Source organism: Vulpes lagopus, chromosome 8 (assembly GCF_018345385.1).
Source record: "Vulpes lagopus strain Blue_001 chromosome 8, ASM1834538v1, whole genome shotgun sequence".
Classification (NCBI taxonomy): domain Eukaryota; kingdom Metazoa; phylum Chordata; class Mammalia; order Carnivora; family Canidae; genus Vulpes; species Vulpes lagopus.
Window position 1 is genome coordinate 134106252 of NC_054831.1, and position 20892 is coordinate 134127143.

At 51.6% G+C, this 20892-nt stretch overlaps 1 protein-coding gene across 1 annotated transcript in view; it reads left to right on the forward strand.

The window, feature by feature from the left end:
* The window catches only part of MTOR (mechanistic target of rapamycin kinase), a 120963-nt gene extending 104249 nt beyond the window's left edge, over positions 1–16714 (forward strand). Inside the window, exons 40-58 of the mRNA XM_041765246.1 lie at positions 64–164; positions 1051–1147; positions 1411–1509; positions 1770–1892; positions 2045–2227; positions 2606–2740; positions 2950–3124; positions 4553–4688; positions 5201–5348; positions 5980–6102; positions 7841–7923; positions 9059–9131; positions 9701–9775; positions 10162–10297; positions 10925–10990; positions 12903–12983; positions 13223–13303; positions 15151–15256; positions 15804–16714. Coding sequence (XP_041621180.1) covers positions 64–164; positions 1051–1147; positions 1411–1509; positions 1770–1892; positions 2045–2227; positions 2606–2740; positions 2950–3124; positions 4553–4688; positions 5201–5348; positions 5980–6102; positions 7841–7923; positions 9059–9131; positions 9701–9775; positions 10162–10297; positions 10925–10990; positions 12903–12983; positions 13223–13303; positions 15151–15256; positions 15804–15819 — 2037 coding nt within the window. The 3' untranslated portion in view covers positions 15820–16714. The remainder of the gene's footprint in view (positions 1–63; positions 165–1050; positions 1148–1410; positions 1510–1769; positions 1893–2044; positions 2228–2605; positions 2741–2949; positions 3125–4552; positions 4689–5200; positions 5349–5979; positions 6103–7840; positions 7924–9058; positions 9132–9700; positions 9776–10161; positions 10298–10924; positions 10991–12902; positions 12984–13222; positions 13304–15150; positions 15257–15803) is intronic.
* Positions 16715–20892: the final 4178 nt, after the last annotated feature.

The window sequence follows — 20892 nt, forward strand, 5'->3', positions numbered from 1 at the left end:
TAGTGTGCTGTCAGGCCCCTTTGGCAGCTGAGAACACTAAGGCAGGCGTGTGTGTTCCAACAGGATTTGTCCAAGACCCTCTTGATGTACACGGTCCCCGCCGTCCAGGGCTTCTTCCGTTCCATCTCCTTGTCACGAGGCAACAACCTCCAGGACACACTGAGGTATCAGAGGAGGGCGGGGCCCCCGCCAGGCTGTGCGCGCAGCAGAACACAGAATACCGCAGCGTCCCCTTCTGCTTCCCCACCCGATGAGCACGTCCCCGTGTAGCCACTGAGCAGCTTGCACCTGCCAAGGCCGAGGGGGAGGCGTGGCCTGAGACGCTGGCTCGGAGTGCGCTCGGCTCTGCAGGAGGCGGCGCAGCTGTTTGTGGCAGTCGTGCTGAGATCCCCTTAGCTTTTAGAGGCCACTTAGGCCGACACAAAGGGCACAGACTGACCGGTTGGCAGACGACGGGGTGACTAGGACAGCCAAGTCCTACGTTTGCCCCGTTGCCACGGGTCCACAGATGGCTTTTTGTATGTGCAAACATTATCTGTGGATCGTCCCTGGGCTCATCTGTGAGATTTCTGAGCTCACGCCACGCTGATCCCTCTATTATCTCGAATAAAATAAGCCTTCACTTGGGATGCTCCTCCTTGTGTTGAGCCAAGTACTAACGACCATCGCTAACCACTGTCCTGACACCAGACAGGGGAACCGTGTCTGGGGCGGGGAAACCACTGATTTGAGGCCCCGCCAGTTATTCCTTTTTTTTTTTTAAAGATTTATTTATTTGAGACAGAGTGAGAGAGTGGGGGGGAGGGAGGGGTGGGCGTGGGGAGAGAAGCTCAGTAAACTCACACTGAGCGTGGAGCCAATCTCTGGGTTTAATCCCAGGACCCTAAGATCATGGCCTGAGCCAAAATCAAGGGTTGGGCGCCCAAGCAGCTGAGCCACCCAGAAGCCCCTTCACCGATTAGTCTTTTTTCAAGTCTTAAAGGTAAGAAACCAAACAGACAAAAGTGAGAAAGTAAATTTTCTGTGGTTTTTTTCATTTTTCTTCTCCAGAGTCCTCACCTTGTGGTTTGACTATGGTCACTGGCCAGATGTAAACGAAGCCTTGGTGGAGGGGGTGAAAGCGATCCAGATTGACACCTGGTTACAGGTGAGGCTGGCTCGGGTCTCCCCCCTGCTCTGTCTCCCCTGGGATCACGCGGTGTTTGGTGAACAGTGGGAAGAGGGGGCTCAGTCCCAAGGTCGAGACCCCGTGTCTTCTTTAGTTTCTCCCAGAGAACTGAAGGGAGTGACCCGTTTCAGAGCTTAACAGCATCTCCTACAAACAAGTTTCAAGAGCGGGTCATTGCCCAGAAGAGTAACTAGTTGTTTCTGCATCTCACGCGCCGCGTACCGTGTCTTTCCGAATGCCAGGTTATACCTCAGCTCATTGCGAGAATCGATACGCCCCGGCCCTTGGTGGGCCGCCTCATTCACCAGCTTCTCACAGACATTGGCCGGTACCACCCCCAGGTATGTGGGCCCCCGGGGCAGTTTCTCCTCAAACCACAGATCCGGATCCTCTTGATCCGGATCGCAGCCTTCCCTAGAGCTGCTCTCGAGACACAGTGCAGGAACGAGGAGCCAGGCCCTGGCCCGGGGGCTTTCCTCAAGAGAAGGAGCCCCCACCCACCCCAAGATTGAGTGGCCCCGGCCGGGTGGCCTCAAATGAGCGTCAGCAGCACCCTCTCCACAGTGAGAGTGTGCAAGGGTTCCTTCTGTGTCCGCCCCAGGCCCTCATCTACCCCCTGACCGTGGCCTCTAAATCCACCACGACGGCCCGCCACAACGCAGCCAACAAGATTCTGAAGAACATGTGCGAGCACAGCAACACCCTGGTCCAGCAGGCCATGATGGTGAGGCGGGGGGCAGTGCGGGGCTTTGCCGACCCACCACCTAGCCGACGTCTTCAGGGAGACTCTTCCTCACAATGGTGCTCCTGTCTCCAAGACGGGCCTTTCTGAGGGGGCTCATCGTCCGCCTTCCCTCCCTCCCCACTTTGGTCCAGGTGAGTGAGGAGCTCATCCGCGTGGCCATCCTCTGGCACGAGATGTGGCACGAAGGCCTGGAAGAAGCGTCACGTTTGTACTTTGGGGAGAGGAACGTGAAAGGCATGTTTGAGGTGCTGGAGCCCCTGCATGCTATGATGGAACGGGGCCCCCAGACTCTGAAGGAAACATCTTTTAATCAGGTATGGGATAGGAAGGCACGGCGTGGCATGACCCAAAGCCCGTACCAGACCCCTTTCCCCCGGCCCTCGTGCTGACTTGAGTAACACGTACTCTGACGGAGGTCGCAGAACATAAAAACCCCAGCACTTTCGTTGTCACCAGCTTACGAGAACCCTCCAAGGCTTTCCCTGGAAAACCACAAGGTTCTTCCCGAGGTCGTCTTGCCTCTCCTTACCGCGCCCGGGAGCTGTCCTGAGGGGGGGCCTCCAGGCCTGGGCTGCACCCTTGCTGAGCCTGGCTGAGGGCCAGAGTCGGGCCGGCCGCAGCGCGTGCCCAAGCAGTTGTGCTGTGTGCGTGGGGTTCACCTGCGGCTGAGCCTGCACCCTGCCTTCCCACAGGCATATGGTCGAGACTTAATGGAGGCCCAAGAGTGGTGCAGGAAGTACATGAAATCGGGGAACGTCAAGGACCTCACCCAGGCCTGGGACCTCTATTACCACGTGTTCAGACGGATCTCCAAGCAGCTGCCTCAGGTAGGAACGTCCGGTTCTAGCAGCATTAACTGTCATCGCCCCTTCTCTTGCTGAGCGTCCTAGCCCTCACTGCAAAGCACCTGGTCTCACTGCTGTCTGCAGACGTGGGGATGAGACATTGCCACTAGCAATCCATTGAGAAGGACCTAGACTGCATTTACACTCCTCCCTGGAGGCAGAAAGCTAACCCCCGTGGTAATTATCCACAGCTCACCTCCCTGGAACTGCAGTATGTTTCCCCCAAACTTCTGATGTGCCGGGACCTTGAGTTGGCCGTGCCAGGAACGTACGACCCCAACCAGCCCATCATTCGCATTCAGTCCATAGCACCGTCCCTGCAGGTCATCACCTCCAAGCAGAGGCCCCGGAAGCTGACGCTCATGGGTAAGGACACGTGTGCTTCCGCCCCCTGCGTCTCCCTCCCACCCTGGCTGAACCTCTCCCCACTTTTCTGAAATCACGGCTCGACGTTTGTACCCCTCCTCTCCCGTATCCGTGGAGAGGGAAATAGAGGTCTGTGCATCCTCCTGCGGACTCCTGGTGCTCGGACCGTTGTGCGTGCTAATGGGAAGCCTCACTGCCGTGCAGGGCGTGCAGCCTGGGCAGCTGGGGCGGCAGGCACTGCAGGGGACTGACATGGTGCAGCAGGTGTGGCAGGTGACAAGCAGGGCTGAAGAAAGGGCTCCTGGGCTCTTGAATGTTCTCTTTTGCCATCAGGGTATCTCTCTGTGGGAAATGACTGTGTAAGAGAAACAAACTGATGTGGAAATGGGTTCTCACGGTGAGCTCCGTGAGCACCTGGGCAGTTGCAGGACGTCCAGATGCCCTGGCGGCCCTTTGAGGGCTCTCCCCTCTCGGACGGCTCATGCGTCTTAAATGCAGTAGTTACTCATCAGCACGGTTCGTCGTGGCGCAGGTGACCGCCTCTCCGTGGGCCGGCGTCTCCTGGGACGAATACACGGGTCAGTCGAGCTCTCCACGGTATTTGCTCAGAGACCCGGATGAAGGACCTGTTCCCAGGGAAGCTGTGAACAGAGTCAAGAGAGCCCACAGTGGGAAGCTGTGACTCACGCCCCTGCCTGGCCCGAAAGCCCGGGGAGCCTGTTGAGAGCACACGACCTGGAAAGAGGCCATCGCCAGAAGTACAGCCCGGATGGGGGGACACTGCTGCCTTCTAGAACGGGAGCCCGGCCAGCTGTCAGGGGCAAACCCTTGGCCTCTCCCTCTCCTACCCTCTGACCTCCCTCCCGCCAGTGTCCCCATTGGCCCAGCTGGGAAGGTGGGCGACCTGGTCTCTAGGGCTCAGGCTGCACAGGCCCCAGCAAGACCGAGAAGGGCAGACAGTGGCTTGTGAGGGAGCATACAGAATGGCCTCCCTGTGCACACTTACGCCTGATCTTCAAAGAGCTGTTTTTATTTCATTATTTTTTGAAGATTGTATTTATTTACTTGAGACAGAAGGGGCGCACAGGCAGGGGAGCAGAGGGAGACGGAGAGACAGACTCCCTGCTTGGAGTCCCTCTCAGGGCTCCATCCTGGGACCCGGGACCTGGGACCATGACCTCAGCGGAAGGCAGGCGCTTACCCGCCTCAGCCCCCCGGGGGCCCTCGACAGGGCTGTTTTATATTGTATTTGTTTTTAACTTGACCGACATTTCATTGGGAACCATCAAGAGCAGGGCCATTCTTTGCATCAGTTCTAGGGAACTTTCTTGCATTTGTGTGGAAATAGGGCTGGGTAGGGAACGTGTAGTCTCTGGGAGCTTGTGGGTACCGGGCTGGTTGTGCTAACTGCTCCCACCTTCCTCACAGGCAGCAACGGGCATGAGTTTGTTTTCCTCCTGAAGGGCCACGAAGACCTGCGGCAGGACGAGCGGGTGATGCAGCTCTTCGGCCTGGTGAACACCCTTCTGGCCAATGACCCAACGTCTCTTCGCAAGAACCTCAGGTATCCGGGACGCGGTGCTGCGTGGGGGTGGGCAGCGATCTGACCCATCTTCTAGGGTTTCCTTACTTCCCATCCATGTGCTCGCGTCCCTTCACGAAATCGGCTATAGACAAACGTACCTGACAGGAAGTCGTCAGTAGCCAAGGTGTCAAACACAACAAGAGGAATTATCCATACTTTGAGCGTACTTTCTAGGGAAATGCCTGAAACAGCCACCAGAGAGAGGGTCTGGAATGGAACAGCCCATGGCCACTAGACTAGAGATGCTGCGCATCCGGGGTGTTTCACTTTTCCCATCCGCCCTGCTCCCTTCCTCCTCTTCCTGTTAAGAACGTGGGTATTGTGCTGGGAGGTTGTTTTGGCTTAGAAATCATCACGAGGCTGCTCCCCCAGGGCTGTGAGTTCATCAGGCAGGTTGAGGAGGCTGGTGGTGCTCAGCCCTGTGCAGGGGGCGTCCTTCAACCCGCTTCCGTGTGCGCTGAGTGGGCCTGTTTCCTGTCCCATAACCCCAGCATCCAGAGATACGCTGTCATCCCCTTATCAACCAACTCGGGCCTCATTGGCTGGGTCCCCCACTGCGACACGCTGCACGCCCTCATCCGGGACTACAGAGAGAAAAAGAAGATCCTTCTCAACATCGAGCATCGCATCATGTTGCGGGTATGTGATGAGGCTGCCAAACCCAGTGCCTTAACCCCAACTCCCAAGTTGGGAAATCTGAACGCAGCTGCTCGCCGTTCTGTGTGTACAACACCGAAGAATCTGTTTGGGAGAATTGTCTGTCTACTGAAGGAGTTTCAGTGGAGTGAGTCCTAAAGCAGATCACCTCTGAGACACAGAAACCTAAGGCCCAGAAATTGGGTTTTCAGCATTCGAGGGGAGACTGGACGGTGTTGTTTATCCAGCAGCGTGTGTGGACCAAACACCTAATGTATACAGGGCACTGGTCACGAGGAAATGACGTTAGTAGGTAGGCAGGTCCTAAGAAAGAGACTGGTTTGTTACTCAGAACCCTGATGCCTCCAGGGCTCCCATTCATACCAGCGGGCTGTACTCCGGCCTGTGCTGGGTGGGCCCTGCTGACTTACCCGCAGCCCCTGGCACTTCCCGTGGTCGGCAGGTTCGAGGGGCCACACCCGTTTCTTTCCTTTCGCACCATTCCTACTTCCTTTTCCTTTGGACTCGGGTGGTGCCATCAGAACCCAGCTGTGCCCGGGCCCAGAGCGGCGCCTCTTCCTGGGGTTAAGCTGCTAGGCTGGGGCTGCTCTCAGAATGCTGTGTCCTGATGCAGATGGCTCCAGACTACGATCACCTGACGCTGATGCAGAAGGTGGAGGTGTTTGAGCACGCCGTCAACAACACAGCCGGGGACGACCTGGCCAAGCTGCTGTGGCTGAAAAGCCCTAGCTCCGAGGTACGTGCACCCCTCTGCCCTCGGGCCCCCTCGCTCCTAGTGGGACTGGCTTTTGTGTTTGTTCACGGGCGTTTGCTGCTGGACTCCTTGCGACCGCTAGCTGTAGGTTATGTGCAGTCTTCTAGAACAGAAATTAGGCAGGTGAGCCATGCGCGTTAGCAGATACAGATTTAGTAAATTCATGTTTCTTCTGTTTCTTACAATAGTATTTGAGCTGCTTTTATACTAAGGATATTAAATCTTTTTCATATATGTTAGAAATTTCCTGCTTATTTGTCTTTTTAATTTTGTTATGGTATATTTCTTGGCTTGGGATTTTTGTTTTGTTTTTGGCATATGGGCATTTTTAAAAGTTAGAAGTTATCGAATTTTTTTTTTTATCGTTTTCTTTGAAGTTTCTGCCTTTGGCTTTATATTTGGAAAGGCCCTCCCCACCTCAAGGTTATATATCATTTTACACTCATTTTCTTGTGCTGATTATAAAATTTGTATTTCCATTTAAATCCTTGGCTCAATTCAGGATTTAAGATTTTTTAAAAAAATTTTTTGAGCCAACACCACAGTATCCACCAAATAATCCACCCTTTCTCTGCTGTTTAAGAGAGACCATTATTCTTTTTTTTTCTTTAAGACTTTATTTATTTATTCATGAGAGGCAGAGAGAGAGAAGCAGAGACACAGGCAGAGGGAGAAGCCGGCTCCATGCAGGGAGCCCGACATGGGACTCGATCTCAGGACCCCAGGATCATGCCCTGAGCTGAAGGCGGCACTAAACTGCTGAGCCACCCAGACTGCTCGAGAGTCCATTATTCTTATATGAAAAATATTTTTATGCCATTGGATTCTTTCTGGAGCTTCTGTTTTATTTCATTAATCTCTCTAAAGCCTGTTTTTTCTCAAGTCCCATACTATTAATACACCTATTAATAAAAAAAAGTCTCTTTTCGGGATCCCTGGGTGGCGCAGTGGTTTAGCACCTGCCTTTGGCCCAGGGCGCGATCCTGGAGACCCGGGATCGAATCCCACGTCGGGCTCCCTGCATGGAGCCTACTTCTCCCTCTGCCTGTCTCTCTCTCTCTCTCTCTCTCTCTGTGACTATCATAAATAAAATTAAAAAAAAAAAAAGACTTATTAAAAAAAAAATAAGTCTCTTTTCAGGCAGCCCAGGTGGCTCAGCGGTTTAGCGCCACCTCCAGCCCAGGGCCTGATCCTGGAGACCCAGGATCGAGTCCCACATCGGGCTTCCTGCATGGAGCCTGCTTCTCCCTCTGCCTGGGTCTCTGCCTCTCTCTCTCTCTGTCTCTCATGAATAAATAAAATCTTTTTTCTAAAAAAAGTCTCTTTTCATTGGCTATTTTAATTTTTTCTTCTTCCAAATAAATTTTGGGATCATTCTGTCATGGTCCCCCAAAAAAGTACTACGGAATTTTAAGGGGAAAATTACATTCAGTGTATCAAATAATTTGGGAGGTTTTTACATTTTTACAATATTTTCATTTACTTGGGTTTTTATATTCCTAAGCAAAGGTTAATTTTTTTTATTCATCTAGGTTCTGTACATCTCTAAGTTCATTCCAAGCATAGTTTATTGTTTTTCTAATTATAAATGAGATCTTTATTCCACTTTATGTTATTAATTGACTACTGATGGAACATAAGAAACAACTGATTGAGGTGTAATTATGTTGAAGCTACTTAGCGTCCAGAGCCCCGGTTCATGTGCGCGCCTGTGTTCCAGGTATGGTTTGACCGAAGAACCAACTACACCCGCTCTTTAGCGGTCATGTCCATGGTTGGCTATATTTTGGGCCTGGGAGATAGGTGAGTAAATTTATTTTGTTTTCGAAGTCTTTTTCTGCATTGTACCTTTCTTAAACAATTTCCTTTTATTTCCTACTAAGATTTATGACCATTTGGAAAATAATTGTATTTTATACCTTCAGGTCTTATTTTCAGCATCAGCTTTAGTGTTTTTTTAGTATGCACACAACAGAATAGCACAGCAAACTAAAGAGAAGAAAAACCTTAGTTCTAAGGCACTGTTTTCTTCCTAGGCTGGTGTAATATGTTAAAAACCACAATCAGGGGCTCCTGGCTGGCTCAGTCGATAGAGCATACGATTCTTGATCTCAGAGTTGTGAGTTCAAGTCCCACACTGAGCTTACTTTAAAAAGAGAATCTAATTGATTTTACTGAGTCAATAAACATTTATCAGTCATCACTGTGCTGAGATAAATAATTCTGTTTCTGAAATTAAAAGCAACCAAAGTAGATCCTTCTATTATTTCTGCATAATACATTTTACCCACATGTACTGACTAGAAAAATAGTTAATATTTCAGAAATGGACTCTCCAGAAGTCTTTGAAAAATTAATTTCTTGATCTCTACCCTTTCTCCTGGGATCATGTCTTGTGCAGTTATTTGAGAGTAAAGATAATTTTTTCCCACAAAAACAATGAATCCTTGTTTTTAAAAAGAGCCAGGAGAATTCCTAATGACAAAAGCCAGGTGACCCTTCCTACATGGGGCTGGGGGCTCAGGAGATGGGACCCTGTGATGGGTGCTGAGGGATAAAGATAGAGCCTTGTCACTCTGAGACCCCGGCACCACCAGACAGGACTTACTTATGACCAGAGACTCAGGAATGCAACTTGTGATTCACACAGATGAATCTTTATTTCAGACCTGGAGTGGGGATCAGCAAACTTCCTCTGTAAAGGGCCAGATAAGAAATGATTTAGGCTTTGCTGGCCATATGATGTGTCACAGCTACTCATGTCCACTTGTAGCACCAAAGCAGCCTAAGACAACACGTGGCAAATAGGCAGGGCTGTGTCCCGCAGGTGGGGTGCTGGCTGTGGCCTGCGGATGGGGCCTGGAGTATCCTGTCCTTGTTGATTTATTCATCAGTGCTGCTCTAGTGACCCCTCCACGGTCTCTCTTCTGTTTCCCAGACACCCATCCAATCTGATGCTGGACCGGCTGAGTGGGAAGATCCTGCACATCGACTTTGGGGACTGCTTTGAGGTGAGCACTTGCTCCAGAACACCACGTAGAGCTCACCTTTCCAGTCACACTTTCGGGCAAATTTGAGTTCCACAAGCACTGTCCTGACCCCTGCCTCTCCTACCAAAGCAACAAAAAGTCAACCTCAGAAGTGAAATTCATGCTCGTTGATACTTGCTCTTATTGGACTCTAACCCCTTTTACGGTGAGGGCCGCTGTCCACACACCTCTGAGCGGAGGAGTCTTCATCCCTGAATTGGCCCGCTGGCCAGAGCCCTGGTGTGATGTACATTTATCCTTTTTCTTTGTTCCCTCTATCCCTTTGTATGTGTGTGTGTCTCTCTCTCTCTCTTTTTTAGTTATTTTTTTAAATCCCTGTGACAAGTCCCCTCCCTAAACTAAAGCTACTTCATTTCTGTGCCCCCAATGAAATCAATACAAAGAAAAGCTACCTGCCCTCTGTTGGCTTTAGTTAAAGAAAACAATCTAGCCTGGGAAAAATAAATAAATAAAATAACAAAGGAAAAAAAAGAAAGTTAAGAAAATCATCTAGCCATTGGCCTTGGTTTTTCTCTTTCATTTCCCCACAGGTTGCTATGACCAGAGAGAAATTCCCAGAGAAGATTCCATTTAGACTAACGAGAATGCTGACCAATGCTATGGAGGTGAGTGGATCTGGGAATAAGTAAGGGCTTTGGAGTGGGACCAATACGGTCAGCACCGGCTCTGCACAGACTGGCTTGCCGGGTCTCAGCAGTTCCCCTGAACGCCTGGGTTAGTTCTCTGGTTGTTTCCTGGTATTTTCATTGTGTTAGAAATGATTGACCTTGGAGAGTCTCACCATCCTTCATGTCAGACCTTGTGTCCTATGTATCCCAGGCCTGACCTGACCCCTGGCTCTGACCACATTCCTGGCCTGATACATCAGTAATGGCCTGTGTCTGCTTCCTTAGTGCGGGTGACAGACCCTCTCAACTTCCTTCTGGTCCTGAGGCCGTAAGGGGCGGGGCGGGGGCGGCTGACCTCTGTGTGACTGGCTCGGGCCCTGCAGGTTACGGGTCTGGATGGCAACTACAGAATCACGTGCCACACGGTGATGGAGGTGCTTCGGGAACACAAGGACAGTGTCATGGCCGTGCTGGAAGCCTTTGTCTACGACCCCTTGCTGAACTGGAGGCTGATGGACAGTGGGTATCAGAGAGGGCCTGGGCCTCCAAACGGGAAATATCCGAACATTTCACTAACCTTGGAACCTGAGCTGTATTACTGGGCTGTTGTGCTACGTGTTCACAGAGCTGTTCCAGTGGCTAGAAATGAATTTCAAGTATTTTTTCTTATTACTTAGAACAAAACACACCAATCATCCATTGATATTAATTACAGTCCTTCCAGGATAAACCCTGGTGGTTTGTGTTTGTTTGGATTTCACGTAGAGTAGCAAGCTGGAATCTCGACAGGACACACAAGCAGTTGTGTGCTGGGGAAGAGGCATCCCCATCTCCCGTTTGCTCCTCCTCCTCAGAAGAGGGGGACCGAGCCCCATGTCTCATCCATGGCCAGTCAGTCCCACTCTCGCCTTCTGCTGTCTGGTCCCCAGCGTCCAAGTTCAGCTCAGCTCAGCGACACAGAGTGTCCCATAGGATTAGACGCCCCTGCCAGTGCTCACCCACTGACTCCTGAGTGATCCATCCTGGGTTCTCTCTTAGGGGCTTTGGCCTTTAGTAAACTTGTATTTTTATAGCTGTAAGAAAATACCAACTTTCTTTCAAGTCAAAGTCTGAAGTGCTGTTTATCCTCTCTGTTTCTTCCCCTAGCAAATACCAAAGGCAACAAGCGGTCCCGAACAAGGACAGATTCCTACTCTGCTGGCCAGTCAGTAGGTGGGTCCATCCCCTGGGGCCTGCAGGTTCTGTCCTCTTCTATCCAGAGTGTCTTGAACAGGGCGAGCTTTGTGATTGCCATTAGGAGGCATAGCTGAGACGGTAACAGATGCCAAACGTGAAGGAAGGAAGCGTGTTTTCTAGAGGCTCTGACCGGGGCTGCAGTCCCGCAGCAATTCTGCCAAAATAGCATCTGATGAGCATTTAGTTAACTTCAGAAAGACGGTCTAGAAATACTTACCGAGCACATGTTTTATTTCATCCCCTTCAGGATGGAGTGGGTACCTAAGGCTCAGAAATTTTGATCAAACTATCCGAGCCTGATCTCTCTATAAAAACACAATTAAAAGCATGTCTGAATATTAGCCAGTATTTAGTATGCCCTTTAGTGGTGTCGGGACTAGGATAATTAATTAGATCTCACTATGGTCCTAGAGCATTGGTAACAGCTCAGGAATAGAATGGCGGAAGCAGTAGGAGTATATTCACGCTGCTGGCGGAGGAGCCGGGAAGCCATAGGAAACACTCCCCAAGAGTGCGTCCACAGCATAGGGTCCCAGAAGGTAATGCCCCTCCAGGAGCCAGAGCAGGTCTGTGTATGGAACCTCTCAAAGGTCTTAGAGTAAAACTGTTTAACTTTATTTCCCTCACACACACCTTGCACCGCCCTCCCCAGCCCATTGCTTTCTCCCTCATAACCTGTAACAACATCCTACAAGTTGAGAAATACTGTTGAGGTGTGAAAAAGTAAATATTCCCTACAGACATTTATGGAACATTTGCAACTAGTTGCCTAGCTAAGCCAAATAATGTGTAAGGTTAGTGCAGAAGGAAAGTGACACACAGAGATTGCCATGGGGAAGCACAGGGTCACATCATAGAATTGACCAAACTGTATAGTATATGAACTAGTAAGAGAACGGTGAGGTCCACCGTGTGACCCAGCAGCTCGCAGTTTGGCTGGCAGGAGAGGCCGTGGGGCTGAAAGAGGGCACCGCTCTGAACAGCAGTCGTTGGAGGGAGCTCCTGGGCTGGTGGGATTTAAGCTGGCCTTCCTGGATGGGGGAGAAGGAAGAGGGTGTCCTGGGCCGGAAACTGAGGTCCCGGCTTGTGGGAACAGGTGTGGACTCGAGCCTGGACACCCCGACAGGGATTGTGAACGCTGCCTGAACTACTCCCGGTGTCCGGGTACCTTGTGCAAGTGGCTGGTCTCATCCAAAGCATGTGAGACTTAGCGGGTTTAGTTCTCAGGCCCACCTCGTTAGTATGTTATCGGGGACTCCTCTGTGCTATCGGGGTGTGTCGGGGGGACTAGGACAGCTGGTGCTGGTGGCCCCAGACAGTGCTACCCCTGGCTGGTTCTCCTGTGGCTTCAAAGTTAGGTCCCAAGTGGTAATTCATGAAAGCGTTTCGCCCCTGGGTCCATTCTGAAGGCCTGTGGTATAGAAGGGCAGTGTGTAAATAGCTTCATTTTCTGCTTCTGGACTCTTCTCCCCTGGAGGCCACAATCAGTGGAGGGTGACCCTAAAGCCCCAGGACTTTCTGCGCAGAAAGGATGTATAAATTCCTCCGAAGGACAGCTCTTGGGTCATGAGTGTCACTTGGGTCATGACCTGCTGAAAGCCAGTCCTCCTTACACTGTCGTCAGTTTTGGTTTTGATGGATTTTGTCGCCAGAGATTCGTTCATGCTCCTGTTCTCTGTCAGAACACTTATAAATGCAGTTTGCTTGAGGATTCATGCCTTGGAGATGTAAAATCTCCAAGACACATAGTGAGCGTTCTCTCTCCCTCCCCCTCGGAGGCAGGGCGGGTGTTGGAGGACTTCAGCGTGGGAGGAAGCAGAGCAAACGCTTGCAGCAGCCGTGGCTTCTTGCTGTCTGACGGTTCTGCCAATCGACTTTTTTCTCCTAGAAATTTTGGATGGTGTGGAACTTGGGGAACCCGCCCACAAGAAAACGGGGACCACAGTGCCAGAATCTATCCATTCTTTCAGTAAGTCCGCCCTGGGGAGCTGCACCATTGACAGGCGCCCGCAAGGGGCTTCGGCGAGAAGCCACAGAGCCGCCTTTGAGCAGCCGGCCTGTGGACTCGCTCGGTCCCGAACACGGATGGGTGCGGGGGAAGACTCACTCGGCAGTTACAGAAGTGAATATTGGAGAAGAGCAGGGGCACCCGGTGAACCTGTGCTGACGACCCGATCTGACTGTTGTCTCTACTTCTGTGTCTTCCAGTTGGAGACGGTTTGGTGAAGCCAGAGGCCCTAAATAAGAAAGCTATCCAGATAATTAACAGGGTTCGAGATAAGCTCACTGGTGAGTGTGTGTGCACTGAACAGGAACGTAAACCTGGAGAGACTTGCCCCCCGAGTGAGGGAGTGCTGCTGGCCCGGAGCCTTGGCCCTGCGGCCACCGGGGGCTCGGATTCTCGCGGCCACTGAACTCCTTTGAGTGATGTTGCCTCTCTCACTTTAGCAGTCGGGGGTGAGTAAAGCTCTTTCGGGTCCAACGTCAGCCACATTCAGGGAAACATCTCATCGTCGTGGCTTGATCCTGGAGCCACCCTGACCAAACCCGGGCACTCCTGCCCTTTGGTGGCTGTTAGGGAGTCGAGCGTGTGGGGGGGACAGGAATGTGTACTCGTGAGAACAAGACCTGTCCTGTAGACCAGGGGTGTGACGGCAGACAGGAGTCAGGGGGTGAACACCCCAGCTGTCCACGTCCTATGGGACCCCGGGCCTCTCTGTGTGTCTGTCTGGAGGGATTGCCTCTCAGGAGGTGGCTCCCATGAGATGTCGGATGCCAAGCCTCAGCACTGGGGCCTGGCACCGAAGTGTCATGGTCGAGATGTATTTACTGAGCACCTACAAGCGCACACTGGTAAGAGCAACAGACTGCCTGCCCTCGTGGGGTCAGCATTTAACTGGGACACTTAGTTGCAAGAAAGGGCCTGAGCCGGGATGCTGGTCACAAGGGAATTTAAGGGCCGGAGTTACAGGAAGGCTTCCCCAGAAACAACCCTTGAGCTAAAACCTGAAAGAGGACATAATTAGGGACAGATAAAGGAACGAGCATGTGCAAGGGCCCTGTGGTAGGAGGGGATCTGGCCAGAAAAATGGTCTGAAAGCAGACGAGCCTGGCTGCCCCGAGAGTGGGGTGGGAGGAGCACAGGGCACCGTGCTTTCCCTCTGAGGGCTGGGGCCGGTCACACAGGGCCTCTCCTTCCCTTCTCCTCAGGGCAGCGGGTAGGCCCTGAGGGCTTGAGGGGGTGAGGGGTTCGCCGTGGGGAATCCTGCCTTCTCTGGATGGGGGGGCGGGGGGGATGGGGGAGGCTGCTGCCAAATTTGCGGCTGGACAGTTGACTAGACCAGGGAGGTGGCCTCCGGGGCTTCGGGAGGTAAAACCCGAGGGGCCGACGAGGGGGTGCCAGGCCGCGGGGCTGGTGGGCGAGTGCGGCAGGGATGAGTCTCAGGACGGAGAGGCGCCAGGCGGGATGGAGCCTGGCTGCTCAGGGGGCCGCGAGAACGCGGGCAGAAGTCTGAAGGGCGGTGCAAGGGGGTCAGCGACCCAGCGGAGCCCCGGGAGGTGGGAGGCCATGGGGTCGGAGGGTCCCCAGGGTCACAGGCGAAGGGCCGAGGGTGCCCCCGCCAGCAGATGCAGTGCCTGGAGTGCCGCCTGCCACCCAAGTCCAGACAGTGAGCGGGGAGGTGGGTCCCGAGCAGAGCAGGATGGGGGAGGGCCTGTGCCACGGTGAGAGCCAGCGGGGGACAGGACATGGCTTGCACAGAGCCCAGGGGCATCTGCTCCAGGAGGGCAGGAGGTGACGGGCTCAGGTTGGCGCAAGCCCCCAGATGGAGGGGGCCCGGGGGTGGGAGGGCAGCGTGGAGGCCACCTGCCTGGTGGTGCGGGAGGCGAAGGAGTCTGCAGCCCCACAGCCCGGCACTCAGCGCCCCAGCTCTGCCCACCCCCACCTGTAGCCTCCTTGAACCAAGTCTGTTAGGGACACGCGTGCATTCACATCGCGTGGGGTGAGTCTAACCTCCAGCGGCCACGCAGCGCTCATTCCCACAGACGAGGACAGGCTGACGAGGGTGGCACAGGTCGGCGAAGCGGGCGAGGGCCTTGTTCCACGCCAGGTGCAGAACGGCGTTTCTCCTTCCTAGGGCGGGACTTTTCTCACGACGAAACCCTGGATGTCCCGACACAAGTCGAGCTGCTCATCAAACAGGCAACATCCCACGAGAACCTGTGTCAGTGCTACATCGGCTGGTGAGCAGACGCCACCTGTGCCCCGCCCCCGCGAGCCCAGAAGGGTCTGGGGGCACCGTGAGGGGTGATCGTGGTCCTGAAAAGGGAGGAACTTGAGAGACGTGGGTGCACGTGCGAAGGCAAACACCAAATCTACATTAAAAAATGGGTTAGGAAAGAGGCGAGTCCCCCTTTGTTGGGAGGGAGAGGGATTCTCTTTGGACTTTGGCCATCAATTCCGAGAAAGAGGGAAGGGCCGAGAACAGAGCGCCGACAGGAGGAGAGATGCAAAGACGGATCTATGATCTGGGATTGTAACCTCGAGGACCACTCTGGGGCGCGCCTGAAGCTAGGGAGAGGGGGAGGGTGGAGGGGAAGCGTCCTCCCGGGACTGGGACTGCAGCGGGCTTCGGCCCCGGAAGTGAGGAGTGTGTCCGACAGTCGAGGGAGATCTCAGGGGTCATCCCCGGGGTTGTCAGACCTTGGGCTCTCCAGTGTCAGTGTATCTGTGAAAAGCTTTGAAAAAGCCCAAATTATTAAAATAATCCTTTTCTCTGCGTCTTCTTAGGTGTCCTTTCTGGTAACGCGAGGCCCAGACATGCCCACAGCGTTTCTCCGGAGGCTCTCGTGCTTTGGAATATGCTTCCACTAAACTGAAACCACGGTCAGAGAGTTCGACTTTGTTAAATATCTTGAGATGTAAATGAAAAATACTACTGTATATTAAAGGTTGGTTTGAGCCAACTCTCTAGCTGCTGTTGAAGAATATATTGTCAGAAACACAAGGCTCGATTTGGTTCCCAGGACAGTCAACACGGTGATACGACACAAATCAAGCCATTGATTCGGGGGAACAGAAGATCCATAACTTAGAAATACGGGTTTTGACTTAACTCATCAGAGAACTCACCATAAGCGTTGCCATAGAAGAGTGGCCTCGTCATTCCTCTCGACAAGGATACAGCAAACCCTGCACGGCCAAGAAGCCTCGGACCATGGCGGACACGTATTCGGAATCAGAAGCTGACGTGGTCACTTGCACCCATCGCATTACCTCACTGGCCGCCCGAATGGGGAAGGTGTCTGTCCGCTGCCTCACCTGTGACGCTGCGACTTAGGCACTTCCATCCAAGACCCGAATGCTGGAGGGGAGTTTCTTCCGATGGCTGGGCAGCCTCGGCGGAGCAGATGCACGAAGACCACGGAGCGGGAGGGCAGCCCGCGGCGGCCTCCCTTCCTTCCCCAGCACGGCCCTGGGGTGTTCTCGGTGAAGTCGGAACGCTCTGCTTAGAGCAAGGGCTTGGAAACAGAAATGCCGTCCTGCGGCTGCTGACGGAGAGGGAAGGTCTGGTACCTGCTGGGAGCTCTGAGCAAAAGAAATATTAAACTAAATGCACAAAGTATCAAGTGTAGCCATTCTAGACACCATGTTGTATCTGAATAATTTTTGTGCCAATAAATGACATCAGAATTTTAAAACCACGTGTATGTGTGTCTTTGTTATAGTCACGAGTTTATAAGGGAAGCAGGTATCCAGCAGCCAGCATCCACCAGGCATGTGACACGAAGGACTGTGCAGGACATGGGGGCTACGTGGTGGGGTCAGCATCGTGTCGGGGTGGACTGGTGACCCCCCAAGCTCCGCGGGGAGAAGAACACATCCAGGGTGCGAGCCTAGTGGGAGGAGGCACAAATTCCACCGGGCGAGCCAGGAAAGCTACACGGAAAGAGGACATTTGCCGTGGGCTTCAAAGGACGCGTGGGGTTTATCAGATGAAGCAAGCGAAGACATTCAGCAGAAAAGCACAATATTGGCAGGAATGGTATGTACTGAACCGTATTCGACTACAAGTCTTAGGCCGGTTTGAATACACAGAAGGGCCTGATGGTTCGGCGTAGCTGGCTGAGGGGTCAGGAGAGCAAAGGGAAGGGTAGCAACTGAAAGGGGGCCAGAGAGGGGAGTTTGGGGTCGGTGGCCCGCCTCAGTTCAACAACAAGGAGTTTGAGCCTGATGCAGGGACAACGGGGAATGTGTGAAGTTCTAAAACGGAGAAAAAGATAACCAGTGTCCTACAGGTAAAGGGGAAGTAGCGCCGCAGGACCTCGTGAAGGACCACACGGTACCGGGGAGGGAAGGCGCCAAGCGCAGCTCCGGAACCACAGAGGCCCGCTGTAGAGGGCGTCCCTGCGGTGCTTCCGAAGAACGGCATTTTCAGTCCAAGCAAATTTTCTGTTTCTAAATTCCTGTGGGCGCGGCCACCCGGTGAGAAACACTGAATCATGAAATAGTGTCAAAGGACTTGCATCAGGGAGAGCACGAGTTACAAGGCCGGGAACCGTGTCTTACATGGTGTAACCCCGTATCTCCCAGAGCCCCGGGCCACAGTGGTGCTCTGTACACATTTGGTGGAGGACTCCTCTATTAAAACCAAAGATGAATTCATTTTTTTTTTTTTTAGATATTTATTTTGGGACGGGTGGGGGGGGGAGGTGGACGGAGAGGGAGAAGCAGACACGCCGCTGAGCATGGAGCCTGACACAGGGCTTGATCCCGGGACCCCCAGGATCATGACCCCGGGTGCCCCAAAAACCAAAGATGAATTTTTTTTTTAAGATTTTATTTATTCATTCATGAGAGACACAGAGGCAGAGACACAGGCAGAGGGAGAAGCAGGCTCCATGCAGGGAGCCCAATGTGGGACTCAAACCCGGGTCTCCAGGATCAGGCCCTGGGCTGAAGGCTGCACCAAACCTCTGAGCCACCTGGGCTGCCCCCCAAAGGTAAATTTAAATATCAATAGTAATACTGCTAAGTTCTAACCTTCACGGAGAGAGAGTCTCATACTGGCCTCAGATTTTCTATGATTCTAAACCATCAACTCTTTTGCTCCAGAAAGTATGATCGCCGTAACTTTCTTGGATCTACAAGAACTATCAGTGACCAATGATGTTACCATTCGTGAAAGATAAAGTATGGGAATGAATGGACTACGGAGAATGGTGGCCATCAGTTGGAAAGACCTACTCCTTAGGATGGGAGTCCTTGGGATGAAGATTGTTAGTGAACCAAAAGGTTCATTTTTTTTTTAATTTATTTTTTATTGGTGTTCAATTTGCCAACATACAGAATAACACCCAGTGCTCATCCCATCAAGTGCCCCCCTCAGTGCCCGTCACCCAGTCACCCCCACCCCCTGCCCTCCTCCCCTTCCACCACCCCTAGTTCGTTTCCCAGATTGAGGAGTCTTCATGTTCTGTCTCCCTTTCTGATATTTCCTACCCATTTCTTCTCCCTTCCCTTCTATTCCCTTTCACTATTATTTATATTCCCCAAATGAATGAGAATGTATAATGTCTGTCCTTCTCTGATTGACTTACTGCACTCAGCATAATACCCTCCAGTTCCATCCACGTTGAAGCAAATGGTGGGTATTTGTCATTTCTAATGGCTGAGGAATATTCCATTGTACACATAAACCACATCTTCTTTATCCATCATCTTTTGATGGACACCGCGGCTCCTTCCACAGTTTGGCTATTGTGGCCATTGCTGCTAGAAACATCGGGGTGCAGGTGTCCCGGCGTTTCACTGCATCTGAGTCTTTGGGGTAAATCCCCAGCAGTGCAATTGCTGGGTCGTAGGGCAGGTCTGTTTTTAACTCTTTGAGGAACCTCCACAGTTTTCCAGAGTGGCTGTACCAGTTCACATTCCCACCAACAGTGCAAGAGGGTTCCCCTTTCTCCACATCCTCTCCAACATTTGTGGTTTCCTGCCTTGTTAATTTTCCCCATTCTCACTGGTGTGAGGTGGGATCTCATTGTGGTTTTGATTTGTATTTCCCTGATGGCAAGTGATGCGGAGCATTTTCTCATGTGCGTGTTGGCCATGTCCATGTCTTCCTCTGTGAGATTTCTCTTCATGTCTTTTGCCCATTTCAGGATTGGATTGTTTGTTTCTTTGCTGTTGAGCTGAATAAGTTCTTTATAGATTTTGGAAACTAGCCCTTTATCTGATAGGTCATTTGCAAATATCTTTTCCCATTCTGCAGGTTGTCTTTTAGTTTTGTTGACTATCCTTTTACCCAGGGCAATATACACGTTTAATGCAATCCCTATCAAAATACCATGGACTTTCTTCAGAGAATTAGAACAAATTATTTTAAGATTTGTGTGGAATCAGAAAAGACCCCGAATAGCCAGGGGAATTTTAAAAAAGAAAACCATATCTGGGGGCATCACAATGCAAGATCTCAGGTTGTGCTACAAAGCTGTGGTCATCAAGACAGTGTGGTCCTGGCACAAAAACAGACACAAAGATCAATGGAACAGAATAGAGAACCCAGAAGTGGACCCTGAACTTTATGGTCTACTAATATTCGACAAAGGAGGAAAGACTATCCACTGGAAGAAAGACAGTCTCTTCAATAAATGGTGCAGGGAAAATTGGACATCCACATGCAGAAGAATGAAACTGGACCACTCTCTTGCACCAGACACAAAGATAAACTCAAAATGGATGAAAGATCTCAATGTGAGACAAGATTCCATCAAAATCCTAGAGGAGAACACAGGCAACACCCTTTTTGAACTCAGCCACAGCAACTCCTTGCAAGATACATCCACAAAGGCAAGAGAAACAAAAGCAAAAATGAACTATTGGGACTTCATCAAGATTAGAAGCTTTTGCACAGCAAAGGACACAGTCAACAAAACTAAAAGACAACCAAAAGGGTTTCAAGTTACACCTAGACAAAACTTTCCAAGTTCGTTGAGGTGAATTACCAAAGGTCGTGAGCTAATGGAAGCCTTGAAGGACAGGGTCATCAACCTATCAATCCAGATGGTTTCAGGTAACCCTGCGAGAAGGGAGGGATATGGCAAAGAATGACTTCCGGGATCCCTGCACACATTGGTACGGTTCTTTTTTTTATTTAAATTCAATTAACATACGGTGTATTATTAGTTTCAGAGGTGGAGTTCAGTGGTTCATCAGCTGGATTTAACACCCAGTGCTCATTACGTTACGTGCCCTCCTAGTGCCCATCACCCGGTTACCCTGTCCCCCCTGCAGCAACCCTCAGTGTATTTCCTGTGGTTAAGAGTCTCTCACGGTTTGTTTCCCTCTCCGACTTTGTCTTGCTTTATTTTTCTGTCCCTTCCCATCCCTTCCCTGTGCTCCTCTGTTTTGTTTCTTAAAATCCACACAAATGTCAATGAGGATGCAGAGAAAGAGGAAGCCTCTTACCCTGCTGGTGGGAATGCAAGCCGGTGCAGCCACTCTGGAAAACAGGATGGAGGTTCCTCAAAAAGTCAAATATACAACCACCCTAGGACCCAGCAATTGCACCGCTAAGTATTTACCCCAGAGATACAAAGGTGATCCGTAGGGGCACCTGCACCCCAGTGTTCACAGCAGCAACATCCACAGTAGCCGAACTATGGAGAGAGCCTGAACGTCCATCGTGATATCTTAGGGTTTTATCTATATATTCTGGAGAAATAGAGAGGCAGAGACACAGGCAGAGGGAGAAGCAGGCTCCACGCAGGGAGCCCAATGCGGGACTCGATCCCAGGACCCCGTGATGAATAGATAAAAAAAGATGTGATCTATACATAGAGAACATTACTCAGCCATCAAAAAAATCTTGTCATTTGCA